General features: G+C 44.0%; 3 protein-coding genes and 1 non-coding gene across 11 annotated transcripts in view; 2 read left to right on the forward strand and 2 right to left on the reverse strand.

The window, feature by feature from the left end:
- Positions 1 to 399: 399 nt before the first annotated feature.
- On the reverse strand, positions 400 to 2138 carry RPP21 (ribonuclease P/MRP subunit p21). Of its 3 annotated transcripts, none has more exons than XM_043450121.1 (5): positions 1966 to 2138; positions 1795 to 1895; positions 1617 to 1699; positions 686 to 811; positions 400 to 526 (listed from the first exon to the last, which is right to left on the reverse strand). In XM_043450121.1, exons 1-5 carry the CDS (start codon positions 2020 to 2022, stop codon positions 483 to 485), a joined length of 411 nt encoding a protein of 136 aa, XP_043306056.1. In that variant the 5' UTR covers positions 2023 to 2138; the 3' UTR covers positions 400 to 482. The 3 variants fall into 3 exon arrangements, with proteins under 3 accessions (XP_043306056.1, XP_043306055.1, XP_043306054.1); XM_043450120.1 differs by having other exon boundaries at positions 400 to 543; positions 1795 to 1871; positions 1966 to 2112; XM_043450119.1 differs by having other exon boundaries at positions 400 to 543; positions 1966 to 2094.
- Positions 2139 to 3248: 1110 nt separating this feature from the next.
- Positions 3249 to 14681, reverse strand: LOC122429623 (E3 ubiquitin-protein ligase TRIM39). Of its 4 annotated transcripts, XM_043450108.1 has the most exons (8): positions 14460 to 14584; positions 14005 to 14087; positions 11980 to 12439; positions 10759 to 10854; positions 7912 to 8142; positions 6706 to 6728; positions 6022 to 6137; positions 3249 to 5246 (listed from the first exon to the last, which is right to left on the reverse strand). In XM_043450108.1, the coding sequence occupies exons 3-8, from the start codon at positions 12430 to 12432 to the stop codon at positions 4699 to 4701; spliced, it is 1467 nt and encodes a 488-aa protein (XP_043306043.1). In that variant the 5' UTR covers positions 12433 to 12439; positions 14005 to 14087; positions 14460 to 14584; the 3' UTR covers positions 3249 to 4698. The 4 variants fall into 4 exon arrangements, with proteins under 4 accessions (XP_043306043.1, XP_043306045.1, XP_043306042.1 ...); XM_043450110.1 differs by lacking the exon at positions 14005 to 14087 and having other exon boundaries at positions 14568 to 14681; XM_043450107.1 differs by lacking the exon at positions 14005 to 14087 and having other exon boundaries at positions 14460 to 14556.
- A 611-nt stretch (positions 14682 to 15292) lies between these two features.
- LOC122429624 (BOLA class I histocompatibility antigen, alpha chain BL3-7-like) overlaps positions 15293 to 26065 on the forward strand; it is a 37931-nt gene continuing 27158 nt past the window's right edge. For all 3 annotated transcript variants that reach the window (XR_006266072.1, XM_043450112.1, XM_043450111.1), the window contains exon 1: positions 15293 to 15434. Coding sequence is in view for 2 of the 3 variants with exons in the window: in XM_043450112.1 (XP_043306047.1) it covers positions 15293 to 15434 (142 nt within the window). In the remaining variant the exon portion in view is untranslated. The remainder of the gene's footprint in view (positions 15435 to 26065) is intronic.
- Positions 15658 to 15772, forward strand: LOC122430213. The gene has a single exon (XR_006266291.1). It is a non-coding gene; the product is annotated as a small nucleolar RNA SNORA8 (small nucleolar RNA).

Below are 26065 nucleotides of genomic sequence, written 5' to 3' on the forward strand. Positions count from 1 at the left end.
TACTAAGACCCAACACAGCCAAATAAATAAATATTAAACAAAATAAAAACAGCATCAGTGGCATCAGCAGTTTGTCTGTCCAGCCCTTTAGTCAACAGTCAGAGCTACCTACAAATGGACTATCTTAAGGCTCAGGGCCTTGCAAACATTCTTGGAGCCTGAGTTCCAACCACGGTACTGCACCAAGGAGGCAAGGGTGGAGGGGCACTTGGGAGGCAGGGTCCTGGAAATGAGAGCTACTTCCCAGGGCCAAGTGGTTAACTGGGATCTCCCTGAATGGTGGGACTAAGGATGACAACAACAAAAGACAAAAAGGACAAAGAAGAGGTTAACTGGTGACAGAGAAATGCAGACAGAAACAGAGGAAAGAGCTGAAACACTCACAGAACAGAATTACACAAAGTTAAGTAGAATTAAAATTTATTTGGAAGACAGGGTGAGTCCATCACTGGTGACTGGAGCTCTGAGGCTGCACTTTCTCCTCAGGAAGCTGGGCTGGAATGGGGTGGGCTGTGTTTGGCAAGGGCTGTGGTGGTTTGGGATCTAAGTAGATGAGCAGAATCAGTTTTTGAAGACTGGCACTTTTCACACCAACCCAAAACTCACCCATTTGTCCTCTGCAGCTCTCCATTACCCATTGTCTCTACTCCCTGGGTTAACCCCCATTTTCTCAACCACCTCTCACCTGCCTGGTTCCCCAGCTGGGCCTCGGGTCGGTCTCCCCAGAGCACATGCCTCGGGTCGTTGAGGAACCGTTGGCTGCGCTGGCATGTCAGGCAGGTCTGTACAGTCCAGCGCTGACCCTTGCAGCCTGGAATGCATGTGGGAGAAAGAGAGTGCCCAGGTTTAGGAGAAGAAAAGGTCTCCTGAACCCAGTGTTGCCTCCATTGTTTTCTAGTAGGGATTCTCCTCCCTCCCCACCTTGACCGCAAATTTGACGGTGTCAGGTCCCTGAACAAAGTCTATCATTTTCTTGGCACCCTTTTAAGACAAAGTCCAAACTCCTTAACAAGCCTCTTCAAGGTCTGCCCTGTTTCCCTCTCCCACCTCAGGTCTTGCCCTTGCCCACCTCAAAGCCCGCCTCCTGAACTCTCAGTTACTTGACAGCACCGCAGGCTTTCTTTCCTGAGGCCTCACAAGTGGCAAGGATTTCCATCTCCTCCTCCCCTGCCCTTATAATGAACTTCCCCACCACTGGTTTAAATAACTTAGTATTCTACTCCCCTAACTGGAGCATTTTTCTAGGCTATTCTAATCGTTCCTGTCTTAGTCCACCCCAGGAGACCATATTTCAAAAGAGAATGTTGATTCGAGAGCAATCCTTGACACATCTCAGAAAAATAATTCTTGAATGAACCAATGAAGATGGGAATCATCCTCCATGATGTCAAATAACATCTATTATCGTGGCCGGGCGAGGCTGCCTCTCAGGGGAACATCATTTTTCTACTGCCCAGATCTGTCTGTCCAAGTGGAGTTAACAACTCAGAGAAAGCCGACGACTCCAAATCCCACACCTGGCACGCGTCTGCCTCGAGAAAGAGATCACTACCTGTCCCCTCCCCAGCCCACAGGTGTTCCTCATACATCCCATCTTAGCAAGAGGGAGCACTCACGTCTCTGGCGCTGGGTGCAGGTCAGACCCGGGATGAGGAGGGAAGAGCAGCCACGGCAGAGAGTCCGCTTCACCGAGGGGTCCCTGGGGGCGGAGGCAGGTGGTGGTCTGGACGTCCGCTCTCCCCCTCCAGTCCTTCCCCCGTCCCGCCCGCTGCCGGGCTCCATAACCCCTCTTACCGCCGTAATACGAGCCGCTTCGCTATGGTCCTCTCCGTGTGGCAGTAAAACCTCGCTAGCGCCTGGTTCTCCGGGTCCTGCGCGAGGACGCAGTGGGCGGCCTGGGGGAGTGAGCCATCACTGGGGGCCCTCCGCATTGGGCTCCCCGCCGTGCGTGAGCCGCGGACTCACCTGGTACAAGAAGTTGAGCCTCTGGAAGGCCTCGCGGTCCTTTACCGGCCCCGCCATCCACGCCGAGCGAGCTCTCCACACGCTACCGTCCACAGGCCCCGCCCCCAGGATAGCCACGCCCCCGGCGTCCGCGTAAGACCTCCTGGGAATTGTAGTTCCGGGAGCCGTGTGCGCTCCTTTCTTTCTGGCCTTCCTTTCTCTGGCGCCACCCTGTGGCCTCACAGACCAACTATTTGCAAATCCACCCTGCCCCTGCAATCAGAGCCCGGCGGCCTCCTCCTACTCTTTCTCAAGCCAATAATATTAGGCAGAAAGTGGAGAAGTTAGTTGAGCAGAAGAGTCTTAAACCCTTAAACATCGTCAGGGCAGAAGACTCTTCTCTGTAGACAGATAGGTTGGGAGATGGTTAGGTGCAGTTTATACCCGGCTAGACTTTCTGCCCTATGCTCCTGAAGACAAAGGCAGATGCCAGTAAGACCTACAGATAGAAGCAGCAGGTCTCCCTTTTTTACACAAAAGCACTGGTGCCAGTGGGAGTGACGCTGGAAAGGATCATGAGGGTAGTGGAGGGAGGGAAGCGGGCTCCTGGCTCTTAGAAAGCACAGCTTCCTCCCAATCTTTTCCACTTACCAGATGCAGTGCTGGCCACAGTAGGTGATCCTCACTAACCCCTCGTCTTAGGAACTGAGCACAGAAATCTTTCAATAGCGTCCCCTCCCCCAGAAGAAACATCCCCTGTAGTACTTCACATCCCTCCCTTCGACCTCCTGCTTCTGCTTCATAATTAATACCACTCCTTCCTGAGGTTAGAAGTAGAGGGACAGAATATACATAAACCGAGACAGGAGAGGGCAGCAATATCAGGAGAGGATGAGAATTCTCTCCTCTCTCAACCACCGCCCCCTACACCCTGCCCCAATCAGGACTCCAGTTTGAAAGAAATGGCTGAAATTTCCTCTCAGATTACTTTCACAAGGGCCTCCAGACTCAAATGAGGAGTATGTTTAAAAGGCAGATATACCCAGGCCCACTCCAGACCTCAATCAATCACTGAGGGCAGGCACCAGGAATATGCTTTTTTTTTTTTTTTGGCCATACTACAAGGCTTGTGGGATCTGAAGTTCCCCCACCAGGGATCAAACCCAGGCCCCCAACAGTGAAAGTGTGGAGTCCTTACACTGGACTGCCAGGGAATTCCAAGGAACATGCATTTTTTTTAACACTGAAGTTTCTAATACATCAACAGAGGTTACTGTCAAATTACCACAGGACACAAAGATCACTTCAGTGGATCCTTTGTTCCATATTATGTTTTACCAACCAAAGCATCTTGCCACAAAGAACCACAGTCAAGGCACAAAGGTAAGAGGAGAGTCTGGACAAAGTCCTGTTGAGGTGGTAGGAGGAGCTGAAATGCCCTCAATAAACTGCAGTTTCTTGTCCCAGTCTTCTGTGAACCCCTGATTAGTCAGTAGCAGATAATCCAGTCATTTTAGTTTGGTTTGGCATGCATTGCGTTACCTTTTCTGACAACATATGTACCCTATAGGTTGTTTATTTTGGCCTAACATTAAAATGACTTACATTCTCTGATAGGAGAAGTGGCAAAACGTGAAGGATGGCAACAAACAAACAAAAAATCGGCTCTTATGAACCCTAGTTCCAGGCCGGATGCACACAGGCCAAAGGAAGTTGCCTGTTTGGCTCTTCCCTAAACATACTACCCTCTTCTACCCTGTCCCCAGGGTAAGGAAGACACCAGTTTCTTTCTCCCTGTCTGGCTTGGATACCTTAGCCAGGTAACAAGGCTGACAACTTGGGAGCAGCTACTTGGAGGCATTCTTTAAGGCCAGGGCTTTGGATAGGAATGCTTTTCTCTTTCCTCTAATACCTGACTCTCTCCTTTCCAAGTTCCCTTGGGGAAGCAATGAGAGGGTAGACGTGTCTTGCATGATCTCTTGGATCTTGCCCCTTCAGATGAGCAAGGTAACAGCTCTTGGAGACAAACAACTACAAGAAGGCAGGCGATAAGCCACACCTGCTGAAGATGGAGGCAGGGACCTGGGTTCTTTCTTCCTACTCCCTCCTCCTCACATTCCTACCTCTGGCCAATCCTACTTATAACGGAACCAAAGAAACCCTTCTCTCTTTCATTAGTCTTTAGGAATCGGTTCCTTTAGCCCTCTTTCCTGACCTTCGTTCTCAACTTCTTGATGCCCAATCTCTGCCCTGAAAATAACTCCTCAACTTCTAGACCCATGAGAACAACTGTCATTCACCTTTATTTCAATTAGAGGTACAAAGACCCCTGTGATCTTGCTAAAAAAAACAAGTCTATTCTGGGTCAAAGAAACCCCTGAAAGGCTGTAGAGGGGTTTCTGTTTCCTCCTCTGGTTTGAGCAAGTCAGACCCTTCCACAGACTTGTTGTTTCTCGAAAAGTCTCTCCTTCCTTCCCAACCGGTCCTTGTGCAATAGAAAACCTGATGGACTTCAGGGGAGACCACCCCCTGAGAAGCAGCTCTCCACCCTGTCAGGAGGGAGCCACTGCAGTGCTCTCGACCTAGTCCAGTCCAACCTACTCCTCCACTGAAACCATTCGGGAAACCAAGGTGTTCTCCCACATGGTTCAGAACCAGAACCAGGCAGACACGAAGACATTCCAGCAGGTCACAGGAAGTAGGCCCGTGGCTCTTGACCCTGCCTCACCCTGATGATTCCCATGCCCCTTCCTGTCACTCCCAATCTGTTGGGGGCCTGATGGTGAGTGGTGCAGCATTCTTCCGACCAGCCCGGATGCCTGGATAGAAGAGGGGCCAAAGTTTCTCGGTAAAAGTATCAGTGAAGGTGTAGATATGAGAGCGGTCTGTGACGTTGTAAAAAGACAGTGTGCCGGCCTCATAGTCTAGGAATATGCCCACCCGCTTGGGTTTCACCTTGATGTGCAAAGGGGTAAAAGGCGTGGTAGTGGCTGCATACTTGTCCCCGTTCCACAGCCGCACCCGCCAGTAGCCAGTCTCAGGCAGCGGGGTCAGTTCACCCTTCCGGCTCACGGAGTCCCGGCACACGCCCACCGCCCAGTGGGTCTTGTCGCCCACCTCCACCTCCCAGTAGTGTCGGCCTGAGGTGAAACCCTCAGTAGCCAGGACGCAAGGGTAGAAGGTGAAACGCCGTGGAGTATCAGGGAGATCCCGGAGTCTTGTCTCCACGAACTTGACGCTCTTACGATCTTCCGACAGGACTAGGTTAGGATGAGCCGTTTCAGGGTCCAGGGTCACATCCGCTGGCGGGAGAAGCCACAGTGGGGAGCTAGATGAGGATGGGAATAGCTAAAAGCCCCTGCCTCGCTCTTCCAGCCTGCCTTTACAGAGCCTGCCCCCTGAAAGCCCCCAGAACCCCGTGGTTTGGTTAACCTTCTCAATCCTCAGTGTCACCTAAGGGAGCCGAGAGGAGGGGAAGGAAGGGGACAGGAGAGGAGGGGAGGGGAGGAACAACAGCTTCTCATCCTGGCCCTAAAATAAACAGGTAATGATCTCTTGACTCTGCAAGGGCTGCTGGTTGAGGCTCCTGCCTGGTCCTCCCTGTATTCCTCTGATATCATGATGCATCTCACTGGGTGGAGAAGCACAAGGCACAGACCAAGGGCCAGAAACCATGAAAAATGTTAAGAAGGATACCGAGGAAGAGAGCATTACAGTCTGGCGATAGGGTGACCACGTGTCTGTTCTCCTGTAACAGTCTGGCTTATGCCTGCTTTCTGAGTAAGTATTAATGAGACTCCCTTTCATTCTCCAGAGGAGACCAGTTTTTGGCAAATTATTTAACCTCTCTGGGTCCCTATTGAGAAAAGTGTGGGACTAAGAGCAGATGACACCTGAGGCTTCTCACTTTGAGTTCTGTGACTCAGAGTGAGATTAGAAGCCAGGTAAAGGAGTGCATGTGGATACGGGCATGAAAAGTGACAGCAGGGATAACTGAAGTCCGGATAAAGTAGGACCTAAAGACTTCCTTCTCTTCTGTTGGTTCCCTTTGCTAGTTTCCTTTTGGGAACAACTCACCAATTAGCTGTTTAAGGATTTTCCTTAGAGCAAAGTACTGTCGGGGGAAATTGCTGAAGTTCTTTTCCAGCTCTATGGATACTGAAGTCACCTCCATGGTCTTCACCTTCTCACATCTAGGAGGGATGGGGAGATAGGGGAAGAAAGGGCAGGGTCAGGGGAAGCTCCAGCTTAGTCACTATTCAGATGTTGTCATCTTTAGGGAGAAACTAAAATTATTCATCCTCGTACTTTCTCCTCTCTCAAGACAAGTACTCACTGCTTTCTTTTACCTATCTATGGAAAGAGAGATGGTCCCCTGGACAAATCCTTAAGAATGAGTTTTAGAACTTTCTGGAAGTACTTTTATATTTCATGCAAAGAGAGACCACCCCTACCCCCCAACCCATTCCTCCTTCCATCTTGTTTGGACATGATTCCACCCACAGCCCCAGGCAGAATCTGGTTCTATTACATTATCTTGGTATCTACCCTACCAAGGAAGTCCTGATGCTCAAAGGGTAAAGGGGACTAGTACTCCCAATCATTTGCTCTGTAATTGGCTTCATGGGTGCAAAAACCCTTCTCCCTTTTTCTACCCAAACACTGCATGACTTTCCCATTCTTACTCCCCCAACTCCCTATTGCAGCCCTGCTCTTTAAGCCAAGACCTAACTCACTCAAAGAGATACAAGAATCACTTACTTTTCCAGGGTACTTTTGACATCCTAGAGGAAGGAGAAAAGAAAGCAATATTGGTCCTGGTAGTCAAGGGCCCTACAGGCAAACGGTTCCCCTCCTCCCCAAAGTTCTAGAACTATTAAACAGGCACAGGGAAAACTAAGGGTCACAGTGCAAAGGGGACGAACTCCAGAGGGATCTGAGTACATCTTTCCCAACCTAACCCCCACCTTCAGCTCTCCGTCATCATGAAACTTGGTAATTGATGTCACTTCCAAATAGTTTCCTGTGTGTTTGTCTTCGTTCCTCAAGAACACTGGGAGCTCAATGCCAGGGATAGGATTGTGTCTGCTCTTTGCTCTGTCCCCCAAGTACCAACCACACACCTGCCTCCTCGAGAATCAGTAGAGATAGTTCTAGACTGCTGGCATAGGAATGGATCACTCTCTCCCATTGTGGTTTGGTATCCCTTGTCTAGCACTGGTTAGTAAATATTAATAAGTGCATGCCAATCCTAATTTGTGAATACTTGGGGTCCAGAAGACAAAGAAGACAAATCTCTGCTCCCCCAAGGATTTCCCAGTTTAATGTGGAAGGCAGAACACACATACATGAAAGGACATGAGAATAAATACCAAGCAATATATAACATGCAGATAAATATACAACGAAGCCTCACTGATTCAAATGCTGGTAATGTGATCTCTAAGATAAAAAATATGTTTCCTGGAGTCTTGCTAACACCATTCATTTGCTTAAGAAAACAGACTATTTCAAACATTTTAGAGGCACTATTTACATATCAAAAGCAGCATGTTACTATACATTATTTCAAGTGTCATCACACTATATTTCTGTTCTTTTTGAGCACTAGGTAAACCAAGTTCCAGGACTTAAAAGTAACGGTCACTGCATTTTACACAATTTTTAATGCATAGATTTTTCACTAATTTAGACTAGACTGCCCTCCTCTCCAAAAAGTGAGTTTTTTCTTTGGTACAAATTAAGCATGTAATTGTTGACAAGACATAGGAACACAGAGTGATCAAAAGGGGATGTGAGAAATCAGAGTAGCCTTTCTGTAGAGAAAGATCCTTTCAGCATGTCTGGAAGAAAGAACCGGATTTAGAGAGGCAGCGTGGAGGAGGGAGCACTGCAGGCTGACAAAATGACCTGGGCAAAGCTAGACTGTGCTTGGCCTGAGTGGCTATGCAGGGGCAAAGGTCGAACCTTAAGCATCTCGAAGCCCGACTGTAAGCACTTGCCCTCCACCTCAGCAGCCAAGTGGGCGAGGTCCCGGCGCTTGTCTCCAAGGTGAGCAGCATTTTCTCGGAGGCGCTGTAGAATGTCCTGTTCCTCCTCCTCCAGCCGTGAAAGTAACACCTGTTGCTCTTCATCCAGCCGCCGGTGAAGCTCTTCAAATTCCTTTAGGATCTGCTGTCGGCGACTCTCCACTAGTCTCTGAGAACAGAGGGTGGGTGTTATGTTTAACAGGGTCAGTGGGGCATAGGATACCATTCCTCACCCACCATGTGTATGAATTCACAGACTTCAAGTGTCATTGGAAAGAGTTTAAAAGGACACTCATGTTTCTCTCCACTGATATTTCCTTCTGTAAAGAATGGCTCCATCCCCATTAGCACCCCTACTGATGACTTGGGATGAAGACCACCGAGATAAAAAAATAAACCAATGCTGAAAAAAATTATTTTATTTACTAAATTAACTTCTAAAAAAGCTATACTTTTATGTTTTAGTAAAAAAATTCAAGACATAAGAACTCAATAATATGCCAAGTACTATTACAGAGATACCGCTATAATACCACTGTAATAATATGACAAGTACTAATAGCAGAGATACCTCTGCTATTTCCTACTCTAAGTTCTAGCTAACACAAATTGTCAAGAAAAGGAAAGCACAAATACGGGAAAGTTAGAGATTGTCATCATTTGTACACTGTAAGACATCTACTTGATAAAAACCAGAGATGGGAAAACTGGAAAAGTATCAGAATCAGTAAGATTTTAGTGATGGACTGTTATAAAATATAAATTTAGATTTCAGGGCTGAGCCTGCTAAATAGTTTCAAGTCACTTCAGAGGTTGACAGTTTACACCTCAGGAATGGGTTATAGACGTGAAAAAATAAAAGGGGCATTGGGTCTAGAGGTGGGGATAAGGGAGAGGGAGGAAACAGAATTCAAAAGGTCACTGAAGGAAAGTTGGTGATTGGTGACAGTTTCTGAGACCACTGAAATGATAATTTGCATTAAAAAAAAAACCCACACCACAGTTCTATTCAAGCATTTAGCAGGTTTTTAAACTTTCTATTTCCTTCTCCATCCTTTACCTTTAAGAATGTGATCAACAGGAAAAGGAAAGCTAATGATTAGGAATAAGCTTCATTTTCACTGATTTTAAGTGTTACAGGACAATAACTTTTTTAAGTTTACCTTTGCAATCAAAATTAGCTCAACTTTTTAAAAATTCAAACGCTTGTTTTTAAAATGTATAAAGGACCAAGGTAATAATACTTGCTTTCCATTGAAATGTTGTCATTGTTAAAAAACAAACAAACACACACTAGTGTTTCCACTAATTTCAAACCTGTATTTAGTTCTTGGTAATCCCTAAATCTCATTTATTTCTTCTGGAAGGCTTTAATGACATTGAGTTTCTCTGCCACATTCTTGGGAATCTGCAACTGTGCTTTTTGTGCCTGTTGTTCTATTTTCTCTACTTGACAGTAAGCTCAAGGGGGGCAAGGACCATGTTTTTGGTCATCAATGGTCCAGTGTCAAAGACAGGGTGTGGCTTATACTGGAAGCTTAATAAATATTTATTGATTCCTGCAGAATTAGTATCTCTGGTTTTGCCACATACTGGCTTGGATATGATCTTGGACTAGACACTGATCCAAGTTCTGTTTCCTTCTGTGTAAACTGGGGATAACAAGACTTACCTTATAAGGTATCTAAGTTCACTCTTGCCTAATATGCTTTGCTAGACTCCCTTCTCCTTTTCTTGTACCTTCCCTATGTTCCACTGGGGCCAAGTCTAGCCTGACCTCTTAGAACTTAAAACTGGGCAGAACCAAGCATAGACCTAATATAATACTTTTAAGTTTGGAATGTCATGAACACCTAATGAATTAATGCCCAGCAATCAATAAATACTAGTTATTATTACTGTTACAATTAATACATCTTTCACTGTCCAGTAGAAGAAATAAGGTAGATACCAAAATACCAGGCTACAAATATGATAATACTATAGAAAAGATGTGAAATGGTATGAAAATTAAGAAAGCGAATTTCTGAAGAGTCAGGAAAGGCTACATAGTAAATGGTTTCATTTTAGGATGGACAGGATCCTATAGGTAAAAGATGGGAAGGGGAAGAACATTCTAGGAACCCATACTACCTAGCATACTCGAGCTTATGTGAATTAAGAGAATGTGGTCCTAATGTGGCTGGGGGCTCTGGGAGCTCTTGGGCAGCTTCTTCATCCTTCCTGCCCAGTGTACCTTCCACATTCTCCAGCAGAGAGCCTCCTTCCTGCTCTACTAAGAAAAGGAGACCAACGGCCATGAACTCCCTCAACTTGCCAAATCCTTCACCCCTTACATCCTTCTCCTCAACTCTTAATCCATGACAAGTAACTTAAGCACAATGTTTAATGACAATCAAGCTTAATAAAATATCATTGTTTTTGAGAGAAGAGCATTTTTAATACACCAAAAATGGTGGATTAAATAATATGTCATTAATGTTTAGTTAAATAATGTTCAGTTAAATAATGTGTGGCTAATGTTCAGGGATTCCCTGGTGGCTAAGATGGTAAAGAATCTGCCTGTAATGCAGGAGACTTGGGTTCGATCCCTGGGTTGGAAGATCCCCTGGAGAAGGGAATGGCAACCCACTCCAGTATTTCTGCCTGGAAAATTCTAAGGACAGAAGGAACCTGGTGGGCTACAGTCCACAGGGTCACAAACAGTCGGACACAACTTAGTGACTAACAACAATGCTCAGTTAATTGCCTGCAGGGCAGGCCAAACGGGACTGCCTGCCTTTACCTTGAGTTCGCCAGGCTTCTTCTCCTCAGAGGACTTACAGCGGCTGATCTCCTGAAGCTTCTGCTCCAGCGGCTCTAGGCACTTCTGCAGTTTTTCCTGAGAGGTGCGAAGTAGAACAACATTTGTGGTTGGCTGGTACAGCCTATGTTCAGAGTCTAACCCATTTGTTTTAAACTATTTGCTTTCTATTCATCTGACCACCTCTTGATCCAACTCCCTTCCTTGCTCATCTTAAGTGTCAACTTCCTACAGGTCCTTCCTCCTGCCACCAGCCTGTCTCCATGCCTTCCTTGATTGCAAAACTTTCATTGAATCTCACTGTGTCCAGCTGTCACCAACTCTCTGTCCTTCCCTAGACCTATTCATTTTCTAACTGAAGGAACTACCTGTACTGACAGTGACCTTATGTACCCTGATATCCTTCTGGTTTTTTTTTGCCACATGGCATGCAGGGTCTTAGTTCCCTGACCAAGGATTGAATCCCTGCAGCACTGGAAGCATGGAGTCTTAACAACTGGACAAATTAAAAAATTTGTTTTCCTATACAACTCTAACCACTTGCAAATAAAATCTTGATTATTCTATGAACTACCATAAAGTCTTGTTTGTAAGACTTCATTAACATAATTAGGTAAAGTACTTGATAAAGTGCTAAGACAGTAAAATCTCTAGTTCTTATAACTCAAATATTTACCCGGTGTCTCAGCAGTAAATTAAACCAGATGCCATGTTACCCATTATCTGGCGAAGATGCAAAAAGGCTGGTTCAGCTTAGCCTGGTTGGGATCATTCTAAAATGATGTTACCTGTTCCCAATACCAGTGGGTAAATAAGCGGTGTGCTGAGCAGGGGGACAGAATGAAGGAACCAGACCATTTTTTAGTTCTTTTTGAGTCTGAGATTCTCTGTGTGGTTTCATTCATTTATGAAAAATAGGATACATTTTAAGACCACACATACTCAAATGTGTTACAAAAGTCAAGAGAGAAATTTGGGGGTACTTCTTACTGCTCTTCATGCCTGAGGACAACCAATCAGATGGGACTATACGCACTGCACCGCCCCCCCCCCACCCCCCAGTATGCAGTTCTGAGGGGACTACAGAGTGAGGACCAGAGACTGTCTTGCCCTCGAGAACTCATGATCCTCTACCAGGGAGTCTCCCACCCTCTGGGCTCCTCCCTCTTGCCCTGCACTGACATCAAGTATCTGGTTCCCCACCTTGTACTCCTGTGTGGCATCATCCAGTGGCACGACGGTGTGGGCCCGGTGGGTGTGGGAAATTGCACATATCAAACACACAGCCTCCTGGTCCTCATAGCAGAAGAGGCTGAGGGCCTCATGGTGCTGGGGGCAGAGGCTCTCATCTCGGATCTTCCGCTTGACGGCCTGCAGCTGCTTAGCAATTTCCACCATACTGCCCAGCTGTCGATTAGGCCGGAGACTGCGATAGCGGGACGTCTTTCGACATACAGGACAAGGGAAGTCCCTCTCTAGGTCCTCCCACCAGCGAGTGATGCAAGCTTTGCAGAAGTTGTGCCCACACTCAATGATGACAGGCTCCTTCAGGTATTCTAGGCACACAGAGCAACTTGCCTCCACCTGTAGGTTCTCCAGAGCTGCAGCTGTGGAGGCTGCAGAGGCCCCGGCCTCTAACAGACTTGTCTCTGCCATTATTTAACTTGAGGTTAAGAAGAGAGAAGAGAAAAAAAAAAAGTTAGTTGGGGGGGGGTTAATTTTTTTGCATCCCTGGCCTGACATTTACCCCCACGTTAAATCCTAACTCCAGATTTAGCACTGTCATGGTATTTTTACATCTTCTGTTCCACTAGTCAATCTCTTTGGTTTCTCCATTTTCAAAAATTGTGACTCCCAGCTATCAGCAAACTGACACACAACCCTGCCTAGTCTTTCACCACTGCCTTCTCTTGTTAGAAGCAGAGGCTTCTTTCAAGTCTAGCCCAGAGTATTCATCCTGATCCAGGTTCATTCCACTGCATCTTAACAGTGTCAGAAACATGTATTCTTAATTTGACATCTTTTTCTAATAGATGAAAAAAAGAGTATGGGAAAGTGAAAAGTGCCTTAAGAGTCAAAGCATTAAGATTGCTTAAATCAAGTATATTTTAAAGTTTAATGCTACAGAAGAGTTCTACTACAAGAGCCCACTGAAGTCTAAGCTTGATTCTCTGCCACTGTTCCCTCAGTCTTTCAAACGGTAAATATTGGAATGAGTTAGGCAAGGGTAACAACCTCTTCTTTTCAGAAGAGTGTGACATTATGCTTCCCTTTACCAGGCCTAGAAGAAGTGTGCACTCATCATGGAATGAAATGATTCATACAACAACTGTTTCCTATTTGTGTGCATTTGGATGTTTGGAGCTGCTGTATTACGGCAGCTATACCAAAGAGTTTATTACTGAGCCCAGGGCAATAATTTCTTGAAAAGAAGAGTTGACAAATTTATTCTAAGTATTCAGTGCTGATTGGAGTCTTTTGAAATAGTTATTGATAACTAATTCCTTGGATATACTGTACTTCCAACTAATAGATTCTGGGGTGGTCGGGAATTAAGAGAGAAAAGTAAAGTGGCAATCAAAAACTCTAATGAAGCCTCAAAAGAATTGGAAATGCGCCTGAGAGATGTATAAAGCAGAAGGCTGGTCTCTGTTCCATCCTTAAAACATAACCACTATTATCCATGAAATATTTCATTTCTCTACCGCTTAACCTCTCTTTCTAAGGAACCCAAAAGAATAAAATTTAGTAGGTCTATCTATGTTTAGAGAGAAGTGGCCATGTAGTGAGTTGGGTTAACAATGATTATTTCTGTATATACTGATGGCAAAGGTGAAAAGTGTTTAATTTGGAGTAGGAACTGAAAACATATTTGGACCTGAATTTCTCCCTCAAACCACGAGAGAATTAGATGATTTTTCTCTACCTACAGGAATCCAACTTCGACCAGTAACCCTTGCCTTTTCCTAATCTTCTAGATATTAGGTGGTCGCCTCGCCCGAGAGGAGTTGAACTGTATGCTGAGTTAGGGACCAGGATGGATCTAGACTGGCGAAAAAGTAGCATTAGAAAGAGATGGGGAAAAGGTTAGGGAAGTATGGGGACAGGGCTTGGAGCTACAGCATTAGTGATGCCTTGAGTCATTTCCCCCCCATTCCTCGTGTCTCAGTAGAAGGGCAAACTTCAAAGAGGTCCTCATTGTGTTTCTACCACTGTTGGGGGTCCCACCTTGCGACCCTTTCCTGAGCGTGGTCCACAACTCGGTCCCACCCCCGTCTCCATCTTCTCCCGCCTGATCTGGTGCAGGGGGGCTGGAGAAGGGGGAGAGGAAACGTCGTTGTTGGCAGGGAGGGAGGGATGCGTGTCCAGGTGAGAAGGTGTGACGTGAAGATGGGATGCCCGCCGCTATGACGCAGCCGAGACCCGCGGTGACGGCGTCAGAGTTTCACCCGGGGAGGCGAGCGGCAGCGGGACGGGGTAACGGCGGGGTAGCCAAGCAACGCCGGACGCGCTGACGTCGCCGGGGCGGCAAAACGTCCGCCCGGGCCTGAAACGGGCGGAGGCAGCTGTGGTTACGTGCGGGGGGCCGGTGACGCAGTCGCGGGGCGCTAGGACACGGCGTGCGGAGCCGGTGGGCGGGGGCAGGCCCCAGGGCCCCGGCGCGGCGGCGGGACAGCACCTACCTTCCCGGCTTCGGGTCCGGGAGTGCGGGGCGCGGAGCCGCCGGAGCGCTGCCTCCCTCCTTCCTCCTCCCCCCGCCCCCGCCCCGCAGCGCGACACACAATACTCGCCGGAAGCGGAAGCCGCGCCGAGAGGCTCGTGTCAGTGGAAGCCGGGGTGTCGGCGGGCAGCCGCTGGAGGGCCTAGCGGCGCCTGCGGAACAAGAAGGCGGGGGGCTGGAGGTGAGAACCAGCTGGAGGAGTCAGGGGCGAGAAGAGACCCGGAGGGGCAGGTGGCTGGAATGCGGTCGTCCAGGTGACCCGAGGAATCCGCTGGAGAAAGAGGGCCGCGCATGCGTATGGCGGAGCGCTGAAGCCCATTGCCCTCAGGGCGCCTATGGGCGCCGGGGCAAGCGGTACTGTCCCGCCCAGGGTCGGTGCCCGGACTCTGGCCTGGCTCGGTTGGTCCCAGGTGGCGCTGGGAGCCGTCGAGGGCGTAGCAGGGGCGGGTTGCGGACTTTGAGCTACACTTCTGTCTCCTGCCAGTCTCGGGAGAAGGTGGCTCGCCGCGTCGGCGGCCAATAATGTGGCGGTCCTGCTGGTCTCAGCTGGCACGTCACTTCCGATTAGTTGAGTTTTAGGCTTTTAACATTCAAGGATTAGCTCAGTCCTGCTTTGGGCTTCGGATGTTCCTTACCTTGTCCCTCCTAGGCGGGATTTATGGAAATTATCTGCTGTCTCCGCTGGAGTGGGAGCCTCAAAAGAGCTGGTACTGCGACTCTGCTGCTCGCCTTTGCATCCTCGGCTCCTCGCTCGGGGCCCGACCGCAGTGAGCGCGCCTTGAACTCGGGTTCTGAATGCGAGAGAATCCCGTCTTTTTCCAGTTTGGGAGCTGTGACTTGAGTTTCTCCGCAGGAGTATATAGTGCTTGTATGGAGACTCCTGATTCCTGCGTTATAACCTCCTTACTTTCCTCTCCTGTTGCTGGAAGCTTCGCAGGTCTGTGACTTTGGAGGACGAGGGTGAGATGATGAGGCTAGAAGAGTCTGCAGATGGAGGTGTGATGAGGTTGGGGGGAGGTGCGGAGTTGATGGAGCTGGGGAGGGTGGGTGCTGGGTAAAGGAGTGATGCGGCTGAGTAGGAGTTGGTGCTCTAAGCGCACACACGGCTGGTAGAAAAGGCGGCCCACCTCCACTCTTCCCCCAACATTTGGCATACAGAATGCTGACTGAAAGAAATAAGCAGTTCAAAAGACAGTGCGATATAAATTCAGTATCTGGCATCGTTGGTTTTTTTGCTTTGTGCATGTCAGACCTGGTATTTCTACTGATACAGTATCCTTTTAGTTTCTTATACTGTTCAGTTTGACATAATCTTCAATAGTAACTAATACTTTTTTTTTCTATGGTTGTCATGAAGAACTAGACATCCCATCTTCTGACCCTAAACAGGATCCTATAGTGAACTGCTTGAGGAAATTGGATCTTAAAGATTACAGGTGGCAAACTTTGAAGTGCACTCCTCTGAAGATCAGAGAGGCCCAACTAAAACAGCTGTGGCATCACAGCTGTGGATTGAGCAGAACTTTTTGTAGGGCTGCCTTGAAGATGACAACTTTGGAGGAACTATGGTGACTGGCAGTGGAAAGAATCAGGACGTGTGAAAATCCTTAAAAATTTATTGACTTAAATAACTTTGCTTATGTTATGAATAAAAAGAAACCTTTGTGCAGAAAAAAAAAAAAAAGCAAATTTTGGTGTCCCCTTCGAGGGAAAATGGCCATGTGGCCCAGCTTGTTACTGTGTAAGTTGTGATGCTGTATACAAACACTGTGCAGTGTTTAACCTCAGAGCATCCTGGGAGCCAGGAACCATTTACTTGCAGAAAATATCTAATATGGAAGATATAAAGATTTAGAGTCAGACATGCTGAGTACAGTTGATCTGCTTTTTCTTCACTGTTCTTTGCTTTTTGTTCACTTTTCTTTTTTCAGTAGCCAGTGGTTTGAAGATTAAATTCGATAAAATTACATTAACTTCCCTCCACCCCATTGTTATTTGATTATTTGGAATTTTAGGAGCAGTACGTTTTTTATTTTACCGAATGCCTCAATTCGAAGGTAGTGAGAGCCATTAACTAGGTGGTCAGCCTCTTTAGCCTTGCTTTATGGGGAGAGTGGTGAGGTTTGGTTCTGGTTTATAATTTGTAACTTTTAAGGTGTTGGCTAGCACTTTACTCTGGCTTTCTGTTTGTAAAAACAGATGTGGTACTAAGGAAATTATCAGGAGAAAGAACATTGCCTAGGAGTATGAAGAATGTGTTGGGCTCGAGTAATAGATTTTTTTAAGGGGACTTCATGCCCAATATGGAAGAAAAGTGGGGAAGAATATGTAAAACTATAAAATTATAGTTTACAAGTTTATTATACTATAAAAATACAGTTCAGAAGGCCATGTCGTATGTCATAGGCCAGGGGTAGATATTTTCGGCTTTATTGCCCATACTGTCTTTGTGTATGAAAATTGCATCAGATTATACTAAACGGTGAGCATTACTGAAGTTTGAATGTCATATAAATTCTTCACTTGTTTTGAAATTTTATTCTCTTTTTTATTTTACCCCCAATCATTTAAAAATGTAAACACATGAAAGGTTGTTGCTGAACCACGCAAAGACGCTGGGATTCTTGGCCTCTGGAGGAGAAGAATTCAATCCAGGGCCAGAGACGAGGCTTGATCGCTCAGAGCTTTTGTGTGATAAAGTTTTATTGAAGTATAAAGGAGATAGAGAAAGCTGACATAGAGATCAGAAGGGGGCAGAAAGAGTACCCGCTTGCCAGTGTTAGCAATGGAGTTATATAGTGTTAAGTGTTAGTCGCTCAGTCGTGCCCGACTCTTTGCGACCTCATGAACTGCAGCCCACCAGGCTCCTCTGTCCATGAGATTTTCCAGGCAAGGATACTGGAGTGGGTTGCCATATTCTTCTCCAGGGGATCTTCCCAATATACTCTCCAATGAATCCAAAGAATGTCTGGAGGTTGTAAAGACCTCACCAAACCTACTCCCATAATATACATTTTAAGATAACAGGATTAGCCGGAAGGTTTAATCCAGAGACTGTCCTCAGGCAGGATACATTATTGTTATATAATCCTAAGGAATGTAGAGGGAAAAAAGTTTGTCCTTTCTTCCTGCTTGAGAATTCCGGACCCCTCTCTCCTTGGGGACCCCTAGACTTCTTATCAACTTGCCTAGGAAGTGACTCTCACACATTTCTTAGCTTGTGGGCTGTACAAACAGATGACAGACCATAGTTTGCTGACCCCTTACACAGAACAATAAAGAAGTACTCAGTATTTTTCGAGAGAATAATTGAGAAAGAGGGTGATCACAATGCTATGATCTCTTATTTTCATCTGTCTATATGATAACACAGAAAATAATAAAGGAAATTTGAGATCTTAGCACAAATGTGTATTTGTTATGACCTGTGAAACTTGATCATGTGAGAATTATGAATATACTAATAAGATACAAGTACATTCTTTAAGCAAGAAAAGGTATTCCTTGTCTAAAAAAGGGATTGAGGTTCAGGAGAGGTGGAGTAACACCGAGTTGTGGTGTTGATTTAGACCAAAGGATTTCCAGCACAGGAATATGTGAAAATAAGTAATAGTAATGTGAAGAATAATTCAAAAACTTTAAAGATACACTTTAATATTGTTTTTATAACAGGAAATGATATATCTGATGTATCTTTTATGTAGAAGATCTTGTGTAACCACTGAGTCACATAGAGGAAAAGGGGGTATTAGCCTTGCAGGAAGTAAACTGATCGAGGCCGGATATACGATATGGTAGGTTGAGGAGGGAAAGGGTTCAGCTGTCCAGACTTCTGAAATTCTTACTCAGAAAAAGGCAAAGCATCTAATTTCCCCCCACTCTTTTTCCGTTTTTTTTTTTTTTAGTTATGAAAAATTTAAATTACAGTCTTTTTATACTTTACATTGGCTTTTATTTTTCCAGTTCAGTAACATTGGAGTTACCTTGTTCTTTTTCAAGTCTACGTTATTACTTCATTGTGTGGACATATGATTTGTTCAGCCATTTGTTTAAATAAGACATTTAGAGCCTTTCCGGGTGTTTATTTTTTGGCCATGTGGCTTGCGGGATCTTAGTTCCCCAACCAGAAATCAAACCCGGGCCTTGGCGCTGAAGGCGCTAAGTCTTAACCTCTGGACCAGCAGGGAATATCCTTCAAGTCTTATTAAAGGCTATAGTGGATGTGCTTGTAATATATCTATTTCCCTCAGTTTTATTCTGGTAATACTTGACGTATAAACACTGTTAGTTTAGGTTGTACAACATAATTATTTGACATATTTGTACGTGTATCTTTATATTGTCACAACATCTGTATTAGTAGGACAAACGCCTGAAAACTGAGCTTCTTTGCGAAAAAGCATGGAAATTTAAAATCCTAATCGTCTTTTCAGTTTCCTTGCCATAAGGTACCTATTTATGCCCACACCTGCATATTATGAGATGACCTCTTTGCTTACAGTGAAGCCAGTGTTGTTTTTATATTTTAAATTTTTTGCTAATATTTTTCATTAAAAGTTTTTAATGATTGCATAACGGATCTTGTTCTGTAGGTAATGTACATTTTCCAGCCTTTTCTCAGCAGATGGGCATTTACTTAATTTCCTTTATAAAAACTTTTTAATTTTGCTGCTGCATAAACAGTGTTAAAGATTCTCTGAATGTTTGTCCTTATGTGCTAGTAGATTTATTACTGTGAAAAAGGTTGGGTTGAAGGATATAATTTACATCAGCCCTCTGTATCTGTGGGCTCCTCATCTGTGGATATGGAGAGCTGCCATTCTTTAGAAAGGACTTGAGCATCAGTGGATTTTGGTATCCATGGGGAACAGCTGCAGTACTAATTTTTATGAATATTTCCGTAATGACTTTTAAGAAGGCTATTATTATTTACATTTACCTTGACAGCAGTGTTGAGCTTTCCTCTTTTCCCACATCCCCGGAAGAGATGGTTATTATCTATGTTTTTATTTCTTTCTGGCTAGAAAAGAGATGTTTGGTTATTTGAATCACATTTTTTTCTTCCTTAGTAATTTTGAGTATCTTTTTGTTGTTGTTTGTTTGTTACTGGGATTTGTTTTCTGTGCATTTCCAGTCTTTGCCTGTTTTTCCTGTTGCATTGTCTGTCTTTTGCTTGTCAATTTATACATACATACCACACATGACATACTGTCCTTATTAAGAAATCCAGTCTGACCCCAGATTCTAATTTACTTTCCTATGTTTTCCTACAATGTTTTTTATTTTTTACATTTAGATCTTTATTTTTAAAGATATAATGTAGCTTGAAATTTTCCATGAATAAAAAGTTGTAGAAATTAAATAAATTTTTAAAAATATATGATGTAAAAGGAAGATCTTTATTTTTCTCTAGAGCAGTGCTGTCCAATAGAAATGGAATGCAAGATACTTATGTAATTTTAAGTTTTCAGTCAAGCCGCATTTAAAAAAAGTAAAAACAGGTGAAATTAATAGTATATTTTATTTCACCAACTTAACCCATTATATAAAAATATTATTTTACATATAATTTATTTTAAACAATTGTTAAACTAAGTCTTTGAAATCCAGTGTGTATTTTACACTTACATCAAATCTCAGTTCAGACTAGGCATGTTTTAGTTGATCAGTGGCCACGTGTGGCTAGTGGCTTTTGTAGAATAGCATGTGTTATATGGATTGGATGAATGGCTCGTTGTGCTAGCTTCATTTGTTAAATAATCATCCTGTTCTTGTTGAATTAAATTTCACACTTGTCATACCTGAAATTGTTTCATAGTGAGATCTGTTTCTGGATTTTTAATTCTGTATTCTAATCTATTTATCTCTTACACCAACACCACAGATTTTTTTTTTTTCTTTTTTTATTATTATTATTTTTTTTCCAGTGGGTTTTGTCATACATTGATATGAATCAGCCATGGATTTACATGTATTCCCAATCCCGATCCCCCCTCCCACCACAGATTTTATTTCATTGAATTTTCTTAGATGTTCTTGGACATGTATTCCATATATAAATTCTAAATCAGTTTTTGCTTTTTTTTTTTACTGTTCTCTCTCCTCAAAGGAGTTTAAAAAACCTATTGTGTTTCTAAACAGAAAAGGGTTAAATGTATAATTTAATTGGGGTGTAGTTGGCATTTTTTATATTGTCTTCCCAGGCAGGAATGTGGTTTGCCTTCCATTCATTCAGGTCTCATTTTATTTCTTCAATGAGATCCTCATTTTTAAAAAACAGGTTCTTTTTATCTTTTTTTTTGACTGTTATGCATGGAGATTCCCCCCCAATTTCTGATAAGCAAACCACGTGCTTCATTGCTTCGATAAAGAAGAAAAAGTTGATATTTGACTATTTCTTATATCTAGACCCCTATCATAATCTCTTACTAGTAGTAAATTTTTAACTATAGAGTTTAAGTATTACTGGCACTCCATGTTTTCATGTGTTTCCCCAGCTCATTCTTATGCATTTGGCCAGAGAAGCTCGTTTGAGAGCTGTGAATCAGTATGCTAAAGATTCTCAAAATTTGTTTCTGGCTTGTCTCTCTGTCCTGAAACTAAGACATCTGGAGCTCAACATGTACAACCTGAGGTTTTTCCCTCTCTCTCTTTCACGACTAATGTGTTACTGAGTTCCAGAAATTCTTAACTGCTGTCCTTCTCTCCCCCTCTGGAGTATCAAAGAATTTGTAGATATTTTAAAAACTACTGCAGAAATTAAAAGATCTCACTATAGAGCCTTCAGAAATAAATTCCCTTGCCTATTACTTCACCTGTGAAGTTGCTGTTTTGGTTTGAATTGCTGAGTCATTCTGCTGCTCTTACCAATACCCCTTTCCATGTGCTAAGACAGTTACTAGCACTGATATCTATCCTTTTCTGTCCGAGAAGATGGAAAGTATCCTAAATCCTAGAGCATGTAGGAGGAAAATGTGTATTCTGGGGGGTATATATTGGTTTCCTAGGGTTTCTATAACAAGGTTTCATGAACTGGTGGCTTAGAAGAATAAAATTTATTCTCTCACACGTCTGGAGGAAAACTGAAATCAAAGTGTTGGTCAGGTTGATTGCTTCTGGAGGCTCTGAGGGAGAATCTGATCCATGCCTCTCTTCTAGCTTCTTTGCTGGCAATCCTTTGTGTTCCCTGGCAGTCTCTCTCTCCACTGTCACAAGGGGTTCTTTGTATGTGTGTGTCTGTGTGCAAAACTCCCTCTTCTAATAAGAATGTCAGTCTCTGGATTAACACCCGTGTTAGTCCAGTATGACCTTATTTTAACTTCATTACACCTACAGAGATCCTGTTTCCAAAAAAGATTACATTCTGAGGTTCCTAGTGGACATGAATTGGGAGGGGGCACTATTCAACCCAGTATAGTATAATAGAAATATTAAAATTCACAGGTGTCGGGACTTCCCTGGTGGTCCACTGGCTCACTGGCTAAGACTCTGCACTCCCACTGCAGGGGGTCTGGTTCTGTCCTCGGTCAGGGAACTAGATCCCATTTGCTACGACTAAGAGTTCACATGCCATGACTAGAGCATCCCATGCTGCAGTGAAGACCTGGCACAGCCAAATACAGAAATAAATCTTTTTAAAAAATTCACTGGTGTCTCTAGACACTTCACCAGAGAGAAGTTTCCATGACACTACAATTTCCAGAGGTTCTTGGTGTAGACATTGAGTTGGTCAGTGGACTAGTCAGATTGTAGGATAGCACCTTGGCTGCTGCTCATTCATATGTACATATTTGGTTATGGGAAGCTAAGAGAATTGGTACTAAGAAGAGGAGGTTGAAAATAGACATAAAGATGACTTTTCTAACCACTTTTATGTATGTTCTCATTGTCAGCTGAGCCTGGGAAATTTGCCACTTTTGATCATCTGGCTCTGTGTCATCGTACCACCTTGCTCGATTACTTGGTGCCAAGGGGTCATACCAGAGGTCATCTCTGGCATCCTTCCGTCTCTAGGCAAAGCCTCTCTTCAAATCTTGAGTGACACTTAAGTAGGGGAATCATGGGATTGTCAAGCGCTCCTCCGCTCCCCTTACTTGATATAGACAGAAGAGGCACTTTTATCTTCTAGGAAAGAGTGCAGAATTTGGCTTTCTTGGTTCTCAAGCTGGCTGTATTTTAGGGAGGGAACCAAAATGAGATGAGTCTGCTCCTAGTACAGTGAGTATATAGAAGGTATTATATAAATGCATGTTGAATTAAGGAATTTTTTCCTCAAGGGGTAGCTCTTGGCGTAGTACATAGCTAATGTTTACCTGTACAGTGCTTTGACTCCTTTGACTTCCAAAAGAGCAGTATGTGGAGGGTTTTATGACTCCAGTTCTCCTCACTGCCAAATGACCATCCATCAGAACTAAGTTATTTGCAGTTCTCTAAATCTAGTGCCCTACTTCGCAACTAGATGTTTATTTCTTCCTGGATTCCTCCTAATCTTGCTCCCACTTCCAAGTTATTAACATTTTTCTCTGCAATACTTCTGTACTTTTACAGTGTTCTTGAATTATTGATGTTTTTATATCTGTCCTCCACTAGACTGGGAGCTACTTGAGAGCAGAAATTGTCTTTGTTTTCCTGTCACCTCAGTATCTTGACACATGGGAAGCCTTAGTTCAAAGAAGGAAATCAAGGTTTGAAAGAGCAATTTGCCTAAGGTCACACAGCTGGTGTATGGCAGCACCAGAAGGAGAATCTAGATCCTAAATCACTCAATAGCTATAAAGAAAAAAGCACTGCACAGGTGTCAGGAGACCCAAGGACTAACCTTGAATTGGCAGCTCCTGTGTTATCCTGCCTGGGTGTGATTCTTTACCTTTATGGTATTTTGATTCTTGTTTGTAATGCTCTTTTTAGGACCATCAACCAAAGGTACTTTTTGTATGTGTTTCTTGCAAGGAAATTGAAAAAGTCTCAACTCCCTATAGATTCCTTTTAAGCTAAGCAGCTGAAGAGAGTTGTTCAGGTGCTTTATAGGGCCCTTTTGGATCTTATGTTCCAAGTCTTTGTACCTTACCCAAACGCTCTCCATAGGTGACTCCACTACCCTTTATTCTTTTTCTCATCTGCATGTTGAGATGTGAGATTTCCTCAGGAGCAACTGCCTTCTGCTCTCCAAGGTCCTGAAAAGATACCCCTGGGCTTCCTGAAAATTCCTGTTTCCCGGAATGCAGATTTGAGTTCTGATTGGTTCTTTTTTTTTTTTTCTTTCAAGTCTTTTTTGAGTTTGTTACAATATTGCTTCTGCTTTATGTTTTGTTTTGTTGTTTTTTTGGCTGCAAGGCATGTGGGATCTTGGCTCCCTAACCAGGGATCGAACCTGCACCCTCTGTGTTGGAAGGCAATGAACCACCAGGGAAATCCCCTGATTGGTTCTCGAAGAAGAAAGGAAAAGAAGATGGCAGATGATCTGCTTATTAGAAAACACAGGAGAATGAAAGGCACTACTCAGGTGATAGAGTCAGATCTGTTATTTTGTGTTTCTCCATCTCTCCCTCTTCTTTGGCTGCCTCATTGAGTCCACCTCTGCTTCTCTTGTTGCTGAGGTCTCAGATTTTATTCTAGAGGTGCTGGCATGACTGAACTCAGATGTAGGATTAAGGAGATTAGGACTGGAGGATTAGGTAGGGTCCAGAAGCTGATGGGTTTATTTATCAGAGAGACTTCAGAAACTATCTCTCACACTCAGACCTTGGTCTGGGATTAACATAGTGTTGTCATTGATCATACCCTGAGGATTCACCTTAGTGAATCCCTGAGAAACTAGAATGTCTTCCCTCCCATCCTAATAATTCTACTGCTTAGGAAATGACCCCAAAGTAATAGTCCTAAAGTCCTCTCCCTGTTCCCACAGAGTACCACAGAAAGATTCAGGTGAAGAGCCTGACTCTTAGGATGTGAAACTACTGGGATGAAATTTTTTTTTCTTTTCTTTTTTTTTCTTTTAAAGAGTATTTTCTTTGCTATTGATATTTAGTGCTTCACTATTTTGTTAATTATGTTGTTGTTCCTCTCCTGTATCCCTCTCATTTAATTAATTGCCAGTTTCTGACATTTTTAAACATTTTAGCTGTCTCCTTCCATTTCCGCTTTGTCCTGTTTCAGGTCTTTCCTAGATGGTGGCCGCTGACTCCCTACCTTTATCTGAGCATTTGTTCTGACTCCGTTGCCCCACTCCCAGTGTTTCCTCTGTACTGTGTCTTTGGTGATGTTTCTGACTCAAAACTCTGTCATCTGACTACTCAGTCATCTTTAATGATGACTTTTATCCTTCACCTATTGGGTAAAATCTAAATCTCTCTGAAATGGCTTACAAGGCTCTTGATGATCTTGTCCAGTGGATGGTCCTACGTTTATAGATGGGGGATTTGTGAGGAAGAACAGACCATTTGCAGAGAAATAGACAACTGCATCTTTGTGCACTTAGGTTTTTGGGGATTCCATATGTGATCCTGTTAAAATGTAAGGAGACAAAGTCTTTTTACAGTCTTCTTTTTGGCTGATGAAAGAAGCAAAGGGATCCTTCTTTTTTGTCAAACTGAGTACTTTCTAGGGAAGCCAAGATCTTTGCAAACTGCTCATGGAAATTACTCTTTCTCTTTGTAATAACAGAGGTAGGCCACGGGCCACTGAGGACACTCATTAAGCATGTACTCCCAAAATACCAAAAAGAGAGTCTTATCAGAAACAAACTTTTATTAAAAGACTATGTTAGGCACTGTGCTCGGTCATGTGGATACCAGTGAACAAGACAGACATACTCCCTTCAGGAATCTGCGATCATAGCTTGGAAAACAGACAGCTAGTTCTAAAGTATTTCTCTGGAGATATAACCAGTTCCAAACTATCTATTGTCTTGATCATAACTCCTTTAGAGTTACTGTCTTCATAGTCTTTTTTCTTAAGATTATTAGTCCCTCTTGTGCTTCCTCCTTTTTGCTTTCAAATCAGCATTTAACAAAGCCTTTATTGACTCTGCTGACCTGTGTAGCAACAATCTTCCCTTTGCTGCAATGAAAGAAATGGTATATGTTTAAGTTTCCTCAATCTCACCTCTCTTTGACTTCTGCAGTCTCTCTTCTTCTCACCACTTAACTCACACTGTCTTCCAGTGGTCCTCAGAGGCCTTTCCCTGGTCTTCTCTGTGGCTCCTGACCCCACTCCTCCTCTCCCTCCTTAGTCTCAGAGCACTGTTAGATACAGTCCAGTTTGCTCAGTTTCTCCCGTTCTCCCCACCACCTCTCCCCCTACCCTACTTGCTTCTCCTGTGAACCTCTGACAGAATCTTCATATCTATTCAGGGATTTGTTGCTGTTTTCAGCTTTATGTCTGGTGATGTTTTCTTCACACCCAGAATCCTCTAGAAGATTCTGGAGAGTAATGTGAAATCTTCCTGATGTTTCTGTGTCATGCACGTAGAGAAATTTCAGTTCTCTAGTACCTGAGAATTTTAGAAATGAAGTACTATAGTATGCATTCACAAATAATTTTTACCAACATAATCCAGGAGTGAAAGCT

The sequence above is a fragment of the Cervus canadensis genome, chromosome 28 (assembly GCF_019320065.1).
Source record: "Cervus canadensis isolate Bull #8, Minnesota chromosome 28, ASM1932006v1, whole genome shotgun sequence".
NCBI classification, from domain to species: domain Eukaryota; kingdom Metazoa; phylum Chordata; class Mammalia; order Artiodactyla; family Cervidae; genus Cervus; species Cervus canadensis.